The following is a 22,289-nucleotide window of genomic DNA, read 5'->3' on the forward strand; positions in this document are numbered from 1 at the left end:
AATCAAGTTTTCAGTTTAAATAAGGGAGCAGACTGATTGCTGCATGACAGCTTCCTTTTTTTTGTTTTACATGTAAATTTGTTTCATGTCATGCTTCTAAAATAGGTTTTAATAAATGCATTTATTAATATTAATTAGCCATGACAAGATAACCATAGAAGTGTTGTTTATGAAACACACTAAGTTAATTTTGCATCAGTATTTGTCATATTACTAAGTGACAGATGAATTTGGATTCAAACAATAAAAGATATGCGTAAAGAAAGTGTAAAATTTGGTAAGCTTTTTCTAACTAAATCTAAATTTGTTTCATGTCATGCTTCTAAAATAGGTTTAAATAAATGCATTTATTGCACATTCCCAAATCTCTATATATCCTAATTATTGTTAATATGTAATTCATTATTTCCAGGAGCTCATTGCTTCTACCTTCAATTAAACTGCTAACAGTGATTTTAAATTAAATTGCCTAAATTATTACATTATTAGCTAACTGCATTCTCTAAATTGTAATGTTGACATGCATTTTCTGTAAAGCTGCTTTGAAACGATATGCATTGTGAAAAGCGCTATTCAAATGAATTTAATTGAATTAATTAGCCATGACAAGGCATTTTGTAAATGCATAAACAACAACAGAACAAAACTAAGTTAATATTGCTTATTGATAGATGAATTTGGGTTCAAACAATAAAAGATATGGAAAGCGTACAATTTGGAAACCTTTTTCTAACTATGCATAGTTGCATTTTATTATTTGCATTGTTTTTTTGCCTTTTATCTGTGACCCACTGCTGAGCAGATAAATAGTGCTATCACTGTAAATCTGTTTCTTTATCCAGGGACTCATGTGTTTGTCTTGTGGAGCCCTGTATAATCCAGCACCTCTCCATGGATTAAGCGCAGAGAAAAGCTGAATCGAATCATTCTGCTCGAGGAAGGTTCAACATGCCCCTTCCGTTCGGATTAAAACTCAAGAGAACCAGAAGATACACGGTGTCCAGCAAAAGCTGCCTGGTCACCCGCATACAGCTGCTCAACGGCGAGTATGTGGAGTTCACGCTTTCGGTGGAGAGCACGGGCCAGGAATGTCTGGAGGCAGTCGCGCAGAGACTCGAGTTACGCGAGGTAGGTTGCTGGACGTCCCCTGGCTACTACTTGGTTTAATCTGGTCGAAATCACCTTAACACACCATGGGCGTGTGTTTATTTTAGCTCGCTGGTGCCGTCTGGAGTCTAGGCTATTCTAGGACTGCAACCAAAATGCTGTCAAACACCCTAAATGCGTGTGTGCCAAGAATTCAGCCTGGACTAAGTGCACTTCATTTGTATGCAGTCTGAATGTTGCTGCAAAGTCAGATTATCATATCTAGATGTAGATCGCCAGATGTTGTATGAGAATCACCCAGTGCCAACACATGAGAGTGTATACTGTGGCTTTTAGTTGCCTAAAGTTCATTAGAACAGTGATTTAATCAGTGGGAGCTAATTGTGTGCTTGCAGGATTTTAGAAGAGTGAGATTAAAGCAGAACTATGACAGTTGCATATTAGAATTGACAAAATATCATGTCCAGTTTAGCTTCAAGATTGTAGATTATATGTATATCATGCAATGCATGAGGTAAAGCGTATATTTCGTTTCAGATTTTTCACCCATTTTGGTAACACTTCACAATAAGGTTGCAATTGTTAACAGTAGTTAAAGAATTACAATTTCCTGATGATTTACTCTCCTCCATGTCATCCAAGATGTTCATGTCTTTCTTTCTTCAGTCGAAAAGAAATAAAGGTTTTTGAGGAAAACATTCCAGGATTGTTCTCCATATAGTGGACTTCACTGGGGTTCAACAGGTCCAAATGTCAGTTTCAGTGCAGCTTCAAAGAGCTCTACATGATCCCAGACGAGGAATAAGAGTCTAATCTAGAGAAACCATCGGACATTTTCTAAAAAAAAATAAAAATGATATACTTTTTAACCACAAATGCTCGTTTTGCACTGCTCTGTGATGCTCCATGCATTACGTAATCATGTTGGAAAGGTCACGTTCGTGATGTCATTTTCTCCTCCAACTTCAAAATAATTTGATATTGTTGTTTAACCTTTTTTTGTAAAGGCCGTTTGACTTAGTCTTTCTATGTTCACTATGTAAACACTGGATCGGTACTTCCGTCTACGTCACGCATGACTAGGCATGTGACGGTATCAAATTTTCATGTTGCGATTAATTGCTGAAGCTTTATCACGGTATACGGTATTATCACGATATTAAAAAAAGTGGTTTAAGAACTCTTTTTGTAATAACAAAAATAACTGAATGTTTAAATACAATAATACACACAAAAAAAATAAGGTAAAATTTTCAAACAGATTAAAGTGCAAAAGAAGTACACTATAAAGAACAAGAGGAAACACTTTACAGTAAGGTCTCATTTTTTTAATGCATTAACTAAGATTGAGCAATAGCTACATTTGTTACAGAAAGTATTATTTTTTGTTAATGTTACTTAAGAAATACAACTGATCATTGTTAGTTTTATGTAAGGTCCATTAAATAAGTTATTTTGATTTTAGTAATGTTATTAAACAGTAAGAAATTAACATTAACTAATAATAATTAATGCTTTATAAGTATTTTTCATTGTCAGTTTGGTAATAATGAATTAACATGTTAACTAATGAAGCCGTATGTCTTTAAGTTTTACTGAACAATAACACATAATCAGAACATTTCTAATCATTAGGGCATGTTGTAGTCCAGATTAAATATATGTTTGAGGCATTTTAAAAACCTCACTAGCGCAGTTGTTTTGTTTATGGGGTTTCCGGGGTAACTGCTGCATTTCTGCTGTTCCGTCAGTGCCCTCTGCTGTCAGAGAGTGAACGCGCAGTTTCATTCAGCACGTCTCCTTCACTCGTTCCGTCATGTGCTTCTCATGCATGTTGGGCTTGTTTACATCTGAGTGTGTGTCCCTTTGACGCAGAATACTCCGGTGTTCTGCATTGTATACGGTTGATGGGGAAAGTATTTTTAAATGCATTCTAAAAAATGTAATAATTGATAATAAATTATTATTTACGGTATTTTACGATAACAATATTGTGCATATTCATTATCGCGACATATCGCATTACCGAATATCGGCACAAGTCTACCGTGACCCTTCCAACATGATTACGTCATGTGTGGAGCATCACAGAGCAGTGCAAGATGAGCATTTGTGGTTAAAAAGTGTGTATATATAAAGATTTATTTATTTATTTATTTTTTTTTAGAAAATGACCAATGGTTTCTCTAGATAAGACTCGTATTCCTCGTCTGGGATCATGTAGAGCTCTTTGAAGCTGCACTGAAACTGACATTTGGACCTGTTGAACCCCAGTGAAGTCCACTATATGGAGAAAAATCCTGGAATGTTTTCCTCAAAAACATTAATTTCTTTTCGACTGAAGAAAGAAAGACATGAACATCTTGGATGGCATGGGGGAGAGTAAATCATCAGGAAATTTTAATTCTGAAGTGAACTAATCCTTTAACTACATTAGTTAACATGAACTGATAATGAACAATACTTCTAAAGCATTCATTAATCTTTGTTAATGTTAATTTCAGCCTTTACTAATATGTTATTAAAATCAGATGTTGCATCTGTTAATAGCTAACATTAACTAACAGCTATATTTAACATTAAAAAAGATTAATAAATAGTGTAATTAATAAATTTATTGCTCATTGTTATTGCATTAGATACTATTAACTAATGGGACATTATTGTAAAGTGTTACCCATATTTTAATCATCATTTAGCTATATTTTTGCTGATCAATTTTAATCCTTTGCTTTGACTTTTTTGTTTAAAGTAATTGCAAATATTGCATGCATGTATTCTGACTAAATATGAGTCATAAAAACCGCATGCATTGCATAATGATTATATGAAGTAATGTGGAAAAAAATGTTTAAAATAGTTTTAAATTAAGTATTGCTTCATCACACTGCATGTCAGTGATTGAGGTGTGTGAGTGATTTAATCAGCTTGTTTGGATTTTTGCAAATTTGAGCTTAAAACAGAATAAATCAAAACAGCTTGTTTTAGCCTTTGAAGTTGACAGATATCATGTCCATTTTTTGTTCCACATCAAGATTTTGGGTTAAATGTATATGAATGCATAAGATGTGTATGTTTTATGTACTGTAACTGGTCACTCATTTTAATTACCATTCAACTATTTTATGGATCAATTATAGTGCTTTAATATGAATTTTTGAAAGTGGAAATACCACATGCATGTAGTTAAGGACTTAATATGAGTCATACAAATGGCAGTAAAAGTTTTTGGAGCATAATTAATTGGAAAAATGGTAACACTTTAGGGTGTTACTTATAAAACACACATTAATGCTGCAATTTGCATGATCATATTCTACATCCCATTATCCTACCAATACCTAAACTTAACTACCTTACTAACTATTAATAAGCAGTAATTAGGGGTTTATTGATGCAAAAGTCATAGTTAATAGTTAGTAATAGTTAATAGTGAAAATTGGACCCTAATCTAAAGTGTGACTGATTTATGTTTTAGCATATAAAGTTGGCAAATAACAAGTCTTTTATTTATTTATTTTTTTAGGATTTTAGGTTAAATGTATATGAAATCATAAAGTAGATGCTGTAGCTGGTCAGTTTTTCACTTGTTTTAGTCACAATTTTAGCTTTTTCTGCAGATCAGAGACCATCATGCTGTGTGACATGAACGTAAAAGTACAAATATTCCATGTATGTAGTATTTCAATTAGTTTGAGCTGATAAAAATTAAAGGGAATTGCATAAATAGTTTTAGATGAAATTTAGGATGTCACACCACAGGACAATGCGGTCAAATATCCATTTCCAAACCAATTTCTTGATTTTTTTTTTTGTTTTGTTTTTTTTTGTTTTTTTTTTCACCTCCAGAAAAACTGTTTTGAAGTCAAGTGCATGAATGTTCGCCGGCCTGTTGTTTCTCATGAGTAAAAGAACAATCGGTGAAATTCTGTTCATTCCCCAGATAACATATTTCAGCCTCTGGTACTACAACAAACAAAACCAGCAGAGATGGATTGATTTGGAGAAGCCGCTGAAGAAACAGCTTGACAAGTACGGACTGGAGCCGACCGTTTACTTTGGGGTGGTGTTCTACGTGTCGACTGTCACCCAGTTACAACAAGAGATAACCAGGTTAAGGACAAGAAAATTACTGAAAATGATCACGTTTGTGCTGTTACAGCGCTTTTACTCACTTCCTGTTTTTTCGTGCAGATATCAGTATTATCTCCAGCTGAAGAAGGACGTTCTGGAGGGGAAGATCCCATGCTCCATTGAGCAAGCCATCCATTTGGCCAGCTTGGCTGTGCAAGGTATTTTTTTCCTCTGATATGTTTGGCATTTCAGGTATTTGAATATACTGAGATATTTTAATTGATGCAGGTCTAATGTTGCGCTGCCCCCATTTTCAGATGATTTAGTTATCATAAATCTTTTGTGTGGGCCATTTGTAATATTAATATTTTCTTCGGTTGGTTCCATTTGGAGAAGTACATTAAAAAGTGAAACTCCATCATTTACTCAATGAAAATATACAGTGATTGAGGTGGAGTTTGTCAAAAGTTTGGAATAATAATGATTTGTTAATGTTTATTATTAATAGTAGTTCAATGAACAGCAGGAACAATAGAAACTTGTGAAAGTGATTTACTCTCCATTTTGATAAATTTAACATGACTTTGGTGAATTCAAATGATTCATTTCTTTTTATCTTACCTCAAACTTTTGAATGGTAGTGTGTCATGGTTTTCATAAAAATATGAATCAGCAAAAACTGTTTTCAACATTGATAATGATCAGGAATGATTCTTGAGCAGCAAATCATCATATCAGAATGATTTCTGAAGGATCATGTGACACTGAAGACTGGAGTAATGATGCTGAATCACAGAAATAAATTACATTTTAAAATGTATTCGCATGGAAAATAGTTATTTTGAAATCCATTTTATTTATTCCCAAATTCCGTTTTTTCCATTTTAATTTGTCTGGATTCCTTTTTTTCAGTTAAAATTTTTTTTTTTTTTTTTTTTGGACTCCATTTTAATGGTTAAATTAAATTTTAGTAATCAAAAAGCATGTCTAATTAATTGAAATCATGAAACTTACACAGTGTAACAATTTATTAAAATTGCATCAAAAAGTTTTATTTTTTTAAATTGAAATTTGGTATATTTTTAACCAAAATTCTACGTTTTCTGTTTTAAGTTTTCTGGATTCCATTTTAATGGTTTAATATAATTTTAATAATCAAAAAGCATATCTAAATAATTAAATGACAACATTTATTATTATTTTAAATGTTATTTCTATAAAATGTTTTGCTTTTTCAGAAATTCTGTGCTGTGTATTTTAATTTTTCTGGGAATCAGATGAAGGCATAAAACATTAATTTATCTTTTAATCATATGCCATTAAGCAAACTTTTTTATCAAACAAAGTGCTCAACAGAGCTTTACTGTTCAAATTAAAACATGGAAGAAAAATTGTGATTATTTAAAAAAATTATTAGTGTTAGTATTATTATTAAACTGAGATGTAGCTAAATTCTACTGTACAACAGTAATATATTTCTGTCGCAATTTCTTCAAGTTAAACCAAACTTTATTTTGATGGTTTTAAGTGAAGACCTTTGAGTTTATGACGATAGTTTTCTCAAATGAAACTGAAAAATGCCCATGAAGTGACTCTGGAGATGAAGTGTATGCATTCAGAGGATAAAATCATGTGTGCTTCAGTGTTTGACTTGGGTAAAGTTGGTTTTATATTCACACATTCGGACATCCGTATTCAATAGTCTTGTTAATCACACTACATTGGACATTCAGTGGACATTCACAAGTAAATATGCCATTAAAACAATACTTGCCTATTTTGATCGACTGTGAAAAATGGTGTTGGTTGTCAATATCATGTCGCTGCTTAAAATTCGCAAACATTAATCTATTGCACATTTATTGGAAAGTCTGAATTTATCAGAAGTCTGAATGTGCGAATATAAAACCAACTTTACCTAAGTCAGTGTGTGTGGTAAATGAAACTTCGCGTCTACGCCATTCATTCACACATAGACGAGCAGAACATGCATGATTCATATTTAAAGTCTTTTTGAGGTTTAATATTCATAGACACTAGTCTATTTAGTATGGAAGAGAGGATTAGGGCCAAGCTATAATGAAAAAATAAAACCATCTCGAGATTAAAGTTGTTACATTTCGAGAAAAAACTTGTTAAATTTTGAGAAAGTCGAGATAAAATGTTGAGAATAAAGTCATTAAATTATGAGAAAAAAAATTGTTAAATTTCGAGAAAAAAGTTGAGATAAAATGTTGAGAATAAACTCGTTAAATTACAAGAAAAAACTCGTTAAATTTCGAGAAGAAAGTTGAGATAAAATTTTGAGAATAAACTCATTAATTTACAAGAAAAAAGTCATTAAATTACGAGAACAAATTTGTTAAATTATGAAAAAAAGGTCGTTAAATTTCGAGAAAAAAGTTGAGATAAAATGTTGAGAATAAATTAATTAAATTATGAGAGTAAAGTCATTAAATTACGAAAACAAATTCATTAAATTATGAGAAAAATGTCGTTAAATTTAGAGGAAAAAAGTCGATAAAATGTTTAGAGTAAACTCATTAAATTATGAGAATAAAGTCATTAAATTACGAGAAAAAAGTAATTTAACGAATTTGTTCTTGTAATTTAACGACTTTTTTCTCATTTAATGACTTTATTCTCAACATTTTATCTTGACTTTTTTTCTCTAAATTTAACGAATTTGTTCACGTAATTTAACGACTTTTTTCTCGTAATTTAATGACTTTATTCTCAATTTTATGTCAACTTTTTTCTCGAAACTTAACAAGTTTTTTTCTCATAATTTAATGACTTTATTCTCAACATTTTATCTCGACTTTTTTCTCAAAATTTAACGAGTTTATTCTCAACATTTTATCTCGACTTTTTTCTCAAAATTTAACGAGTTTATTCTCAACATTTTATCTCGACTTTTTTCTCAAAATTTAACAACTTTAATCTCGAAATGTTTTTTTTTTTTTTTATATTATTGCTTGGCTAATCCTCTTCCGTAATTTCGCGATTTGATTTAAGTGTCGTACTTATTATTTATTCATCAAAAATTTGACTGGATTCTGCCATTCCATCTGTGTTTTCTGCATCGCTGAAATCATAAGGCCCTAAAATTGTGATAATATTTTGCAATATTATTGTTTTTACTGTATTTTTAAATTTTAAATAAATGCAGCCTTTGTTGAGCATAAGAGACTTCTTTCAAAAAAATCGTAATTATTCCAAACTTCTGAAGACAGATTTAGGTATTCGGTCCACTAAAAATCATGTCTATTTTACTCTTTTATATAATGTGAAAGGCGTTATGAGACTCAGTCATAACTTGATGTTGCAAGAGAACATTTGCTTTAACATTCTTAAGATAACACTTAGCCAGTGTCTGGTTCATGGGTCCAGATACTCCATCATGAAGGTACGGTTTTATATTACAACAGGCTGTAAGTCTAGAAAATCAGAGCACCATATATCAAGCTGTGCTGCCAGGCTCGACTTTACCCAACACAAGAATCTCATACGCTGATATATCTGGCAGCACCAGTTACTGGGCTGTGTGTTAACATCACTCACTGTCACAACCAGATAAAACAAATCATGTCCCGACTGTATTTGCACTGTCAAAAAAGCCCTTTGTCTTCACTTGGTTTGTGTCATTTCGATGAGGTGAGGAGTTATTTTTGTGCACCAGCATTGCTGTGTAAGGAGGCTTCACGCGACGGTGATGCTTGGGATTGTCGGCATAGCTGTGAACATTTCTAACGGGCTGATTAGACATGCTGTTAATGTTGAGCTACTACAGTTACAAAGGCTAAATCGATTCCTTCCATAACAAAACGTCTCTCTGCTTTTCTAAATTTAGATGTGCTATTGCCCTGAATATTGCATATGATTTTGCAAGAGTGTCAACTCACATTTTACATTTTAAACCCAACATCTAATTCATAACTTCAGTGCATCGTCATTAGTAAGATAAAATAAAATCATTTAAAAAAATGTACTGGTATTTTCATAAGTCAAACATCTCTATCACTAGATAGGATTAAAAACATTTATAAATCCTTAATAGTAAGTATTAAACTTGTGTGCATTTTCAGATAATTGCAGTGTTATTTTAATATAATTTAGATACTAATATAGTTTTTGTTAATATTTAGGTGTTCAAGCGCGTAGTGCTGAAACTCTATTGTAATTGTTAAAAATTTCCAAGGATCAGCATTTTCCCCTCAAAGTGATCAGGTGGACCAAACCATTAGTCGTAGAGACTTGAAACTTTGAGGGCTGGTAGTACTCACATCGTCGGCAATGTCACCAATGCTCGCCCCAATTGGCCTGACGGGGGCGCTATAGCAGTCAAAAGTTGTAGTGTAGGATCAAGTGTCTTATATCATTGGAATCCTTGGTTTAAGATGGACAAAATGCCTTCTATTTGCTCGTCTTTCTAGCGAAATTTTCAGGTATTTTGGATGTTTTGAAAAAACTACTTTTGCAAACTAGTCCTAGGTCTCTGGACTGATCGGAACCAAACCAGTGCAGCAAGATTTGTATGGTCAATATTATTAAACTAAAGTTGAAATTTTGATTCATGGTCCCTAAGGGCCGCCAAAACATTCAACGTGAGCCACTTTTACTAAAATGGCTATAACCTGTAAATGAAATGATATTTTCTCATTCTGTGGTCGCGTGAACTGGCCAGCAACTGGCCATTTGGTGACACTATAACAGGAAAAAAACATGGAAATGGCTATAACCACTTCATTGTTAGTTCGATTGACTTGAAATTGGCATGTAGTGTCTTTGTTTGCCATGATTTTCTAAGAGGACACTGATGCATCTCAAAAAACATGTCCGCCATTGGCCAATGAGTTTTGAGCAGCTATCAGACAAGGTTAATGGAGGCTGAACGTAACGAAACTCTGTGGGTCTATTTGACTCACGACCCTAGAAGCCTGTGAGAAATTAGAAAGAAATCTGCCACCAGGGGACGCCTTTGCGCTTTTCACGTGTGTAAAGGATCATGTATTGCGTGATTTTTCACGCACGCCCACGACGTTCATACCACATGGTAGAACTCTAGCCTCTAGGACCACTGCTGTCCACCGAATAATTCGTTAAATATTGGAGATTGTTTCAAAAAACAACTTTGGTGAACAAAGTCCTAGGTTTTTGGCACAACCTATGCTTTATAAACCATATATTTCCTATGGTAAATTGCCTGTATTGGCTGTAAATGGTCTTTTCCATCTATGATCTAGATCAGTGGTTCCGAAACTGGGGTACGCGAGGTGACAAAAGGGGGTACGCAAACAAAATGCTGAGTAGTTCACTTAATTCTACCTTAAAATACTATTAAAACCGAGCATGTTTTTCTAACTGCCAAAATGCTGTAAATCCAGTACATTTAATCAAATTACCTCATCATTTGCAGTCAAAAATGACTCTATCCACACAAGCAGCATGCATATGATAGATTGCGTGCAGTCTCGCTCTAAATTACTGCCGTTCTCGACAGTGCACCTTTGTAAAAGTGGGGATTTAGCACTTACTCGCATGAAGAACAAATATAGACAGAGATAATGGATTAATTTCGATTTAAGACTCAAATTTTCTCAGATACAAAAACATATCTTGTGTGAGTTCTTGTATTTAATGATGATAACGAGCAAGAATGCAGTTGTTCCCAAATATTCACAAGACTGCAAACGTGGCATTATTATACAACAGGTCAAAAAACAAAACGAACATTTTAAAGACAGTACTGTCAGTATTTACTCTATTTTGCAATGAAATAATAGTTCTAACGAAAACCACAGCAGAACTACTACACACATCTGTGTTTCGCGAACAATTCTGCAGCTTTGAACAAATCATGGGAGTAAACGATTCATTCACAGCTAATTCTTCGTTACTGAATGAATGACTCGATGACTCACTCATAAAAACATTGACTTGCTGCCACCTACTGGCGGTTTTAGTTTAATATTTAAAAGTTTTACTTAGTTTACCATCATTGCATAAAATGATGGTAAAACTGTGTTCTCTATTGAACATTTTTATTTGAAACATTATTTATTTTGTTATTCATAAAGTTAAAAATATGCACTGGAAAATCAATTGAACATTTTTATTTGTATTTAAAACATTTATTTGATATGTATAGTTTTGTTAATTTTTTACTTATTTTCAAATTAAACCAAATGAAAAGTTTAATAAAGTAAGAAAAAGTATTTTATTTCAATTAACATATATTTCAAGTAACAAATGCTTTTTAGTTAACTATAATAACCCTGGATAATGTACATCTAGTTGCCTTTTTAACACCTATTTAAAGAGTGTTGTTTTCTCTCTTATGTTTTCTTGTAAAGCGCTTTGAGAAAGCCACTTTTAAAGGCGCTATATAAAATAAAGGTATTATTAACTGAAATATTAATATTAATTTATTCATATTAAAGAATCAGTGTCATGTTTAATTGGAGGGCAGGCTTTTGATCAGTTGGAGGGCAGGCTTTTAATCAAACGCTAAACATAAGTTTATCCATTTCTTTCAGCTGACCTTGGAGACTTCAATCGATATGAATCCCAGGAATTCCTTCAGAAAATTGTGCTTTTTCCAATGGTGAGTAATCACTGAACATTTCAGTCTCTATTTTCAATTTAAAAACAACATGATATTTCATAAGCCCATTCATTCTCTCTGTTTCTCCTCTGTTCTCAGCCATGGATCCAGGACGAGAGGGTTGTGGAAGAGGCCACTCAAAAAGTCACCATGCTCTATCAAAACTATCGGTGAGAGGCTGTAGTCATCTGCGAAATGTGCTTATTTTCCCATTTGGAAAAGATTGAGATAGTTTGCCACAGTTTTAGGGAGGTTCAGTGAGGAGGATTCATGATTATCAGATGCGTTCAGATGGTTTCTGTTGGAGGATTTCAAAGGCAGTTGTCAAATGCCTGACATGACTTATGACCAGACTCTTCTTTGGACTCAGAAAACCATAAATGCTCTTGGCTTAACTGCAAAAGTTGTTTCAAAAGATCCTTCAGAGCAGATTTGCATGTGTTCGACACACTTTAGGGCTGAGAAATATGTTGAAATATTTGCCACATTTTGTAGAGTGTTGTTGCCATGATGTCATTTTACGCCGGACTGCTTCACAAACGAGGGTCAATTCAACACAAAAGATGAACATGACGGCACATGCTAGTGGATGAGTTGAATCAACTCCACAGCAACTACATACATTTATCCACTAACCATTCAGAAACGTCTAAAAGTTGTAACTTCTTCCTGAGTCTCTCCATCAGGGTCGACTCCGGTTTGAACAATGTAAGGCTGAACACTTTCCTCATTTTGGCTGCGTGAGATTCTCCAGCTTTGTTGTTGTTGAGCTGTTAAAGCTCCACCCTCTTCTGGAAAGGAGGCGGGAGCAGCAGCTCATTTGCATTTAAAGGGATACACACAAAATTGATGTGTTTTTGCTCACACAGGCAAATTTGACAAGCTATAATAAATGATCTGTGGGGTATTTTGAGATGAAAACTAAATGGCTTTCTTCATGAATTGGTCATTGAACTATTGGTTCTTCACCTGATTGGTTCAAAACATGTTTTTATTCAGAAATGTTGCTCAGAAAAGTGCTGCTCGGAGATGCACAAACAGTTCTGCTCTGCCTTTTATATGTAATATTTTCACTGGCAAACTATACTAACAGACTATATTGACTAAAATATAACACAATCTTATTTATGGAACTGTTGTATAAAATCTTATCGCATTTGTACTTATGCTGGCATGTCATGCAGATAAAATATCTTTTACTGATTCTTGGAAGAAATCTACGAAAGCATTGCAGTTCTCTGACGTTGTTTGTTTTTGTAATACACCTTAAGAATGTGGAAGAGTCTGATTATCACGATCAGATGACAGGCGCATTGTTGAATGTGATCTTTGTGCTGTGGTATCTCAGAGCTGATGGTATGTGTGTGTGTGTGTTGTTTCCTAGAGGTCTGTCTGCTCCAGAGGCGGAGTTACTCTACATGCAGGAGGTGGAGAAGATGGAGGGCTACGGTGAGGAGAGTGTCCAGGCGAAGGTAAATCGGCAAATAAGAGCCCATATCTGTTTTATGCAATTCAAAACCACACACAGGAAAATGTATAGTTTGCCTCAAAATAGATTCCCCTGACACGTTTTGCATTATGCAGTACAAATGTTGTCAAAACAAGAAACAAGTGCACAAAATTAATGCATAGACTTAAAGGGTTAGTTCACCCAAAAATTAAAATTCTGTGATCATTTACTCATCCTCTTGTCGTTCCAAACCCGTAAGACTTTTGTTCATCTTCTGAACACAAATGAAGATGTTTTCATTGAAATCTGAGAGATTTCTGTCCCTCCATTGAAAGTCTGTTCACCCAAAACTCTGATGCTTCAAAACGTCCATAAAGAGATTGTAAAGTAAATCCATATGGATGAAGAGCGGTTTAAGTGTTCTGAAGTGACACAACCACTTCATATGATAAACACATTTAATTTATGCTTTTATTAAACTGCTTGATTCATATGGATTTATTTTACGATCTCTTTATGAACGTTTTGGGTGTAAACTATCTCTTTAAGAAATGAGTTATGTTCAATACAGAAACACTGTTCCAAAGCAGTAAATTACAGTGAAGGAACTTCTGAACAAAATTTATTACTATTTTCAACACACTTACTATTTATCGTACTTGAGATTATTTATTTTGAAACAACCCAAGTGTTAAACTTTGATGTAAATCTACTTGTCAAGAAAGGTGTGGTATTATTTTTCTAAGACACCAGACTTTTTTCATCATGCAATATTGCATTAAACTACAAAAAAGAATGGTTAATAATAATTTTAGTCTATTCACAGCCATTTAAATGAATAAATATTTCATGGTACTGTATTTTCTTCCTTCCGTGTGTCTGAACAGGACACTCAGAGCACAGATGTGATTATTGGCTCTTGTCTGGACGGGATTTTTGTCAAGCACAAAAATGGGAAGGCACCTCTCATGTTTCGGTATGTGTGCATGTAACCTGCTTTTGTGTTTTTTTTGCATTCATGCATGAGGGCTGGTGAAATTATTAAATATTTGTGATGCATTTTATGATGAATTGTATTTTGCAATAATTTTAATGCACTTTTTATTTCTTTGACATTTCGAATCAGTCAACAATGTTTAAGGAAATCTGTGCATGGTATTTTTAGTAAAAAAAAAAATTATGTTAGTAAATTTTAATGTTAATTACAATGTTTTATATTGATGTATATAGTAAGTAATCTTCCTTGTGATAATGTAGTGAAACAAAGTTTGCAAAACACTCTTTGATTACTGTAAACTAGATTTATTTTTGTATTTTACTTACTTTTTTTGATTGTCCTCATCAACAATGGCTGGTTGAAATTTAGTTTTCTCTTATTGGGGAATAAATCACCCTTTTTCAGAGCAAAAAACTAAACCAATATAGAGATTTATATCAGATGTTGTCCAAACTAGCCTGTTCATCATCCAGCCGTATCTATCGTGTTTTGAGGTTGTGTATTGCTGTCATGTGTCTGACTCGAGCTCTTCATTGTTTCTGCAGGTGGAATGACATTAATAATATGACTCATAATAAGTCCTTCTTTGCCCTGGAGCTCGCCAACAAAGAAGACACAATCCAGTTCCAGACCGTAAGTCTCCACCTCATCTCAGATAGTTTAGATGCTTTCCTTTGTCTGAAATTACTGAAAGACTTAATCAACCTGGAGTTATGCTACAGTTCTTTATGCTAAGGTTCTTTATTGGAATCAATGGTTCCATAAAGAACATCCATGGAACCTTTCAAAAGCACAAAATATAATTGATATTGGAAAAAGGTTCTATAGATTTTTAAAATAGAAAAAGAAAAATAGGTTCTTTGTTGAACCACAGCTTTAATGCCAAGTATGTTTACACACACACAAAGAATTTGTCTATGGCATCACTGCAAAAACCCCCTCTTGGAAACCTTATTTTTATCACAGTATATCACAGTGATGCCCATGTGTGTGTCCATTCATATTAATGAATAGATCTGTGGCTGGCCTCTAAGGAACGCCACTCATTTAGGCCCTGAAACACACTAGTCAATGTCCTAGCCTGATTTGATTTAGTAAAAATGTTCTGGCTCTGTTTCAGGAGGACATGGAGACGTCCAAATACGTGTGCAGAATGTGGCTGGCGCGACACAAGTTTTACAAAATTAACAACAGCAGTTTGTAAGTTTATGTGTGTTTTCTGTCATGTGTTTGTTTTTGTTTGGGATGCACTGATTTTGGCCAATACGATTTAAACAAAAAAACAGCCTGATATAGATACAGGGTATCTTCATTTGTCTCTTTCCTCTAAAAACTAGTTTAATTGTTGTAATGTTGTGACCTAAATACTCGATCAGAATTGGATTATAGGCACAATAAAAAAGAGAACTTTCATAATTTAGGAAATCATATAAACAATGCACATTACCATTCAGAAGTTTGGGGTTTATTTAATGTTTTTGAAAGTCTCCTTTGCTCAGCAAGACAGTGTTTATTTGATAAAAAAATAAAAAATAAATATATATAAAAATGAAATATTACAGTTTAAAATAACTGTTTTCTATGTGAATATATTGTAAAATGTAATTTAGTCCTGTGAATTTTCAGCATCATTACTCCAGTCTTCAGTGTCACATGATCCTTCAGAAATCATTCTAATGTGATGATTTGATGCTCAAGAAACATTTCTGATTATTATCAGTGTTGAAAACAGTTGTCAGGGCTTCTTAATTCACCCTTACAGAAATGAAAGCCTTAAAAAGGTCTTAATTCAGAGCAGAAAGTCTTAAATTAATAAAGTTTGCATTAAATGTTGCATGCATTGCAAAAAATGTGTATCTTCCTCAACATTTGTCTTGTTTTTACAGTACAAATATCGAAACCTCTTTGATACATTTACTTGAGATCCAAATGCAAAATGAAGTTAATGCTTAAAACAAAAACGAGTTTCCCTTTGAATTAACTTGATTTTTTAAACCTGTTGCCAGATATTTGTTCATGTTTTCAGGAAAAGTCACTTTGTTTTTCATCAATTTCACAGAAAACAAGACTTCATATTCTGTCATTTTAAATCTCCAGTAAATGCATCTTAATTTAAGAATCTTTAGACAATTGCACTAAAATCATATTCTATATATTTTTCTGTTCTAATAGTTGAGAGCAGAGGTATTCAATCCACTTTTTAAGTAATGGATATCTGTTGGAAGTTGTATTTTCAAACACTGAAGTGTTGCTAATACAAATTATTTTTTTCTGCCTAGACATTTACGTTTCGGGAGCATATTAACGTATTGTGTTCCCTTCAGTTTATTCCTTAAGTTTTCTTTATTTGGTCTTCAAAAGGTCTTAAATTTACGCTCATAAAATCAGCATTTGTGCTGCTTTACATTTTTGTAGAAACTGATGCAGTGTCTGTTTTCAGGATTCTTTGAATAGAAAGTTCAAAAGAACAGCATTTATTTTAATTTTAGATTTTTTTGGGACATTTTAAATGTCTTTACTGTCACTTTTGATCTATTTAATCTGTCCTTGCTGAATATAAAAGTATTAATTTCTTAAAAAAAAAAAAAAATCTGACCCCAAACTTTTGAACATAATAGTGTTGTAAACAAATGGTTTGCACAGTGGTTTTCATGCATATGGCCAATTGCTGATTCTTTTCATGTGATCATTAATTGGCCGAGTAAAATTATTGGCTGCTACATCGGTGCATCTGTAGTTTTGTGTGTCTCTTTCTCTCGGTGGCTTCACCGCTGTCCGTTTACTGTCTCCAGAGAGCTGTCTGATGGCCCGAACTCTGAGGGCTCCCAGAGGTCCATTCTCTCTCTTTCATTTCCTCGCTTTCCAACCCTCTCTCGTCCCTCTGTGCCTGCTGACAAGGGGTGAGCACGACTACTGCGTTACTGCTCCGAGCCTTCTTGTGGCCGACAGAGTGACGGGAAATTCCTGAAAACTGCAGTTTAAATCGATGAATTATAGACATTAAATCAAATACTGCAAGCTTTTATAAATATTTAGCTTTACAATATTTTTGCGCTATGATGCTGTAATGCAAAAGTATTGTACAGTTGAATTTTGCGAAACTGAATTTTTATGAAAATGTCCGAAAGCAAAAAAGCAAATGTTTTTGGCAAGTATTTTATTTTTTACTTTATTTTTTAATCTAGATAAATTATAGACACTAAATCATACTGCAATCTTTTATAAATATTTAACATTGCAATATCATATATCATCGTGATGCTGCAATGCAAAAATATTGTACAGTTAAATATTGAGAATCTCTGAAAATATATTTAGTTGTCATGAAAATGTCACAGTGTAGTGACATAGTAAACCGCTGTTTATGTGAGAAATACAAACTTTGAACTTTATTGCTCCCTGGTTTATTTTAGCTTGTCTTTTATTGTTTTGTGTTTTATTCCAGACAAACTCAGCCCGCTCCTGTAAACCCTGTGAGGCGACGGTCCTCGACGAGAATGTCTCTGGTCAGCATTATACCAGTTATTCATGAACTACACAACAGTTTTGCAGTGGAGCTTGTTCTGTAGGATGTTTCTGGAGTTTGTTGGCTCTGCATGATCTCATGTGATTTACTGTAACTCTATTCCAAACCAAAACCAAAACCTTTTAAGGCAGCATCCTAACTGAAATGAAACCTTATGCGCATCATGATAATCTAATAAGCATTAAAAACATTATATAGTTGAATTTTAATATAGTTTTGCTAGCTAACTTTGGATGGTTCATGCTTTGAGTGTACCTATATTACTTAAAATACTGTCTAAAGAGGGAGTTCACTAGTTTTGAAGCAGACTTAATGTGTCCTGCTGAATAATGCTGCTTTTGTTTTGTCTTATGATGCAGCCAAAACCACAACCCTACATGATGCCACCTCAGATGCACTTTAACGGCCATTACACCGAGCCGTACACGTCTTCGCAAGGTAAAACAGGCCAAAAATCCTGTCCGTTCTCACTGCAAAATGACTGTTTTTGTCCTCTTTTTCCATTACAAATATCTAAACTTTCTTAAATCAAGATGCAGGAAAAATTACTTAAGATATTATTGTTTTCTGAAAAAATATTAAAATTAAGGCAAGACACCACCACAGGTGAATAGGATAATAAATTAACTAATAGATATCATTATACTTCTCCAGTTGATTGATTACATTAAGAATCGCAAGCTTTTTTGTATTACAAGTTTTCTAAAATTGAATGTTTAAATATGCAAATGAGGCATTATCTAATTAAATATGCACTAATTTGCATAGATTTACAGAATAAAAGAATTGTTTCACTTTGACACATTAGAGTGAAAAGATTTTACAGATAGGATTTTGAATTTGTCTTTTTATCACTCCATTAATCAGAAAATACTGTCAACAGCCAAGAAAAACTTTATTTTTAGGAATAAATTTTGCTTAAAATCCGGCAAATTGAGATATGAAAAACCTTCAGAATATATATAGGAATAAAACTGTAAAGTTTGGTGTATATAAAACTGCTGAAGTCAGATTTCTGTCTAAAACTCATTGCCTTTTAAAGATGTTGAGATTGAAATCTACTGGCGCAAATAGATAAAGTGCAATAAAATAATGTGTTTTGGAGGTTTTCTTTCCAGTAGTCTGAGCAAAATAGACCATAATCTCAAAATTGGCCAGCACAAAACTAATGGTTCATTGTTTGTTCATATTAGTTCACAGATGTTAACAAATACAACTTTGGATTTAAAAAAAAAATAGTATAAATAAATGTTGACATTAGCTCTGACTAAGATTAATCAATGCTGTAGAAGTACTGTTCATTGTTAGTTCATGTTAAAGTTGCAATGTGTAAATTTTAGGAGAATCTATTTTTGTAGAAATGCAATATATTTTGACAGAAATGCAATATAATATGCATAACTATGTTTTCAGTGGTGTATAAAGGCCTTACGTAATGAACCATTGCATTTTTATTACCTTAGAATAAGCATTTCTATCTCATACACAGCGGGTCCCCTAAGATGTTAAATAGCAATTTTGCACCGGCATGTTTCTACAGTAGCCCTAAACGGACAAACTGCTCTACAGCAGCCTGGCTGCTCTCTGCTGTCTAAGACAACAACATCTGGTCCTTTGTTGGCAACCGTAGCTTCTCTATATTGCAATTTGCAACCTTACTGCTAGATGCCGCTAAAATTTACACACTACACCTTTAACTAATATATATTAGGGTTGTCAAAAGTAGCGACTTCGGTACCAAGTTGGTTCTGAAATTGAAAAAATGTGACAATACCAGCATTTCCCCTTAGCATTTTGAGCAGATTTATAAACACCTCTTATTGGACATTTTGTTCACATGCTCAGCAGATATGTTTGTGATTGGCCACAATGATCAACGCTATGATTCACTGGCGGTTGAGTTAAAACTCAATTTTAAAACATTTTTGCAGAAAACAATTTTGCTTCTCAAGTCAATGTATCTTGATTTAAAAAAGTTTAGATATTTGTAATAGCTGTTCACAAATGTTCTAATTTGTTGCATTGTTAAAATAAGTTTAAGTCACGTAATAATAATATACTTTGTATTAATTACAGTCATGCCAATAAAGCTAATTTGAGTTTTACTGAAAAATAAGACCTTAAAATACTGATTCGACTTTTCTGGTATTTCCTACAGATAATCTATACATCAACAACCAGAATGGTTTTTACTACCATTCCCAAACCAGTCTGGACCGCTCTCCTCACGAGTACAACGGACGGATCCGGAACGGCAGCGTTTACAGCGCCCAAAGCACCAGCTCCCTCAACAACCCGCAGCACTACCTGCAGCCGTCGCCCATGTCGTCCAACCCGAGCATCACAGGAAGTGATCTCATGCGGCCAGACTATGTGCCTTCCCACCGCCACAGCGCCCTAATCCCGCCGTCCTACCGTGCTACTCCCGATTACGAGACGGTCATGAGGCAGAAGAACCTCGGTATGATCCCGCCCGCCGAGCGCCAGAGCCACTCCATGAGGAACCTCAACATCGGCAACTCGTACGCCTACAGCCGACCTGATCCGCTAGTGTACAGCCAGCCAGAGATCCGCGAGCACGGAGCGGGCCAGTATCCGTTCCACCTCAACTACAGCTTCCACAGTCCCTCTCCATACCCCTATCCCACCGAGAGACGGCCTGTAGTGGGCGCTGTTAGCGTCCCCGAACTCACCAACGTCCAGCTCCAGCAGGCGCAAGAGTACCCGCCGCCCAACATCATAAGGAATCAGGTGTACTGGCCGCCACCGCCGTATCCCTACCCTCATCCTCGACCCGCCAACAGCACCCCTGATCTGTCCCGTCACCTCTACGTCAGCAGCAGCAACCCGGATCTCATCACGCGCCGTGTGCACCACTCAGTGCAAACCTTCCAGGAGGACAGTCTGCCCGTGGCGCACTCACTGCAGGAAGTGAGCGAGCCACTCGTCACGCCTCGCCGTCCTCACATGCACAAGCGCAACTCCATCGAGATCGCCGGGCTGGCGTACGGACTGGAGAACATGAGGCTGAAGGAGAGGAAGGCGAGTCGTGTGACGTTATACACATTTAAAATTATTTTCACTAGCTTTTGTTTATTATTATACAATTTATATAATAAAATATTAAAAAAAAAAAAAAAAAGTGTGTGTGTGTGTATATATATATATATATATATATATATATATATATATATATATATATATATATATATATATATATATATATATATATATATATATATAATATTTCATATTTATATATATATTTCATATTTATATTATTATAATAATCCTTGATTCTGAGATTTAACTGTATTCAAGAGAATTGATTTTTTTTAATTAATGTGATGTTACACACATTTAAAAATATTTTCAATAGCATTTGGTTTATATATATATATATATATATATATATATATATATATATATATATATATATATTTTATATGTAACTATTAATTTATAATACATAAATTAATTTAAATTAATCTATGTTTCTAGATTGAACTGTTTAGGATAATTATTTTTTAAATTTAATTCATGTCATTGCACATTATAATTATGTACTTTATATAAATGTATAATATAATATAAAATATATAATTATAAAATTAAGCAATCTGATTCTAGATTTAAATATATTTGATTGAATTAATTGTTTGATTAAAATTAAATTAAAAAGTTTTTATTAATTGTAAGAATTAATTGTAAGTTATTATTAATTCTATTATATCATTCTTATATATTAGCATCAATCTATGATTCTATATTTGAATATTTGAGAAGATTGTTTTAAATAAATGTAATTTTAATTTTGTATTTACGTAATAAACATTTAAAACGATTGTCAACAGTGTTTTGCTTATTCTTAATATCTAATTAAATAAGAATCCTAATAATTATATAATTAATTCTAATGTAATTACTATCAATCTTCATGTTCTAGATTGAATTATACTAGAAAGAATTTAATTCGCTGACATTTTTTATCTGTCAACTACCCATGTATCCATCTTTTGCATGTCTTTATTCACATATATACACACATTGTTAATAATTAATGTATAATCTATATAATTCTTATATAATTATTTAAGATTCTAGATTGAGAAAATGTATATTTTATATGTATACTTATATTTTATATTTTAAATGTATATTTTATTGTATATATTTTTTGTATATTATAAACGGATATTTAATGCATCAACTTCAGTGAGACATTTAAAATTGCTTTTGCCAATTTTTAAGTAATATATAATATTTATATAATTACATGCTAAAAATTATATAATTCATTCAATAGTTACTAATAATCGAAAATTTTAAATTGAACTATATTTGAGTGTAGGGCTGGGCGATGTATCGAATGCTTTTGTCACGCGCATTTCTTCAGTAAAGCCGGTTCCCTGATTACCGCTAAATCGCCATCACCTGCTTTCAAATGAAGCGGCATTTAATAGACAGAGCCGTAGATCACTGATAAGACACGCAATATCGTGTTCAATATCGATATGTATCGCCGTCG

The 22,289-nt window shown here is 33.4% G+C and overlaps 1 protein-coding gene across 2 annotated transcripts in view; it reads left to right on the forward strand.

Moving 5' to 3' along the window:
- Positions 1 to 22,289, forward strand: part of ptpn21 (protein tyrosine phosphatase non-receptor type 21) — a 38,830-nt gene that overhangs the window by 810 nt on the left and 15,731 nt on the right. The window contains exons 2-14 of one of the 2 annotated variants that reach the window (XM_067367094.1): positions 843 to 1,128; positions 5,051 to 5,220; positions 5,302 to 5,399; positions 11,721 to 11,788; positions 11,888 to 11,958; positions 13,173 to 13,260; positions 14,126 to 14,214; positions 14,781 to 14,868; positions 15,356 to 15,435; positions 17,028 to 17,135; positions 17,681 to 17,741; positions 18,121 to 18,199; positions 19,920 to 20,803. In XM_067367094.1, coding sequence (XP_067223195.1) covers positions 949 to 1,128; positions 5,051 to 5,220; positions 5,302 to 5,399; positions 11,721 to 11,788; positions 11,888 to 11,958; positions 13,173 to 13,260; positions 14,126 to 14,214; positions 14,781 to 14,868; positions 15,356 to 15,435; positions 17,028 to 17,135; positions 17,681 to 17,741; positions 18,121 to 18,199; positions 19,920 to 20,803 — 2,064 coding nt within the window. In that variant the 5' untranslated portion in view covers positions 843 to 948. The remainder of the gene's footprint in view (positions 1 to 842; positions 1,129 to 5,050; positions 5,221 to 5,301; positions 5,400 to 11,720; positions 11,789 to 11,887; positions 11,959 to 13,172; positions 13,261 to 14,125; positions 14,215 to 14,780; positions 14,869 to 15,355; positions 15,436 to 17,027; positions 17,136 to 17,680; positions 17,742 to 18,120; positions 18,200 to 19,919; positions 20,804 to 22,289) is intronic. The other variant, XM_067367095.1, reaches the window with a different exon arrangement.

Source organism: Chanodichthys erythropterus, chromosome 18 (genome assembly GCF_024489055.1).
Source record: "Chanodichthys erythropterus isolate Z2021 chromosome 18, ASM2448905v1, whole genome shotgun sequence".
In the NCBI taxonomy this organism is placed as follows: domain Eukaryota; kingdom Metazoa; phylum Chordata; class Actinopteri; order Cypriniformes; family Xenocyprididae; genus Chanodichthys; species Chanodichthys erythropterus.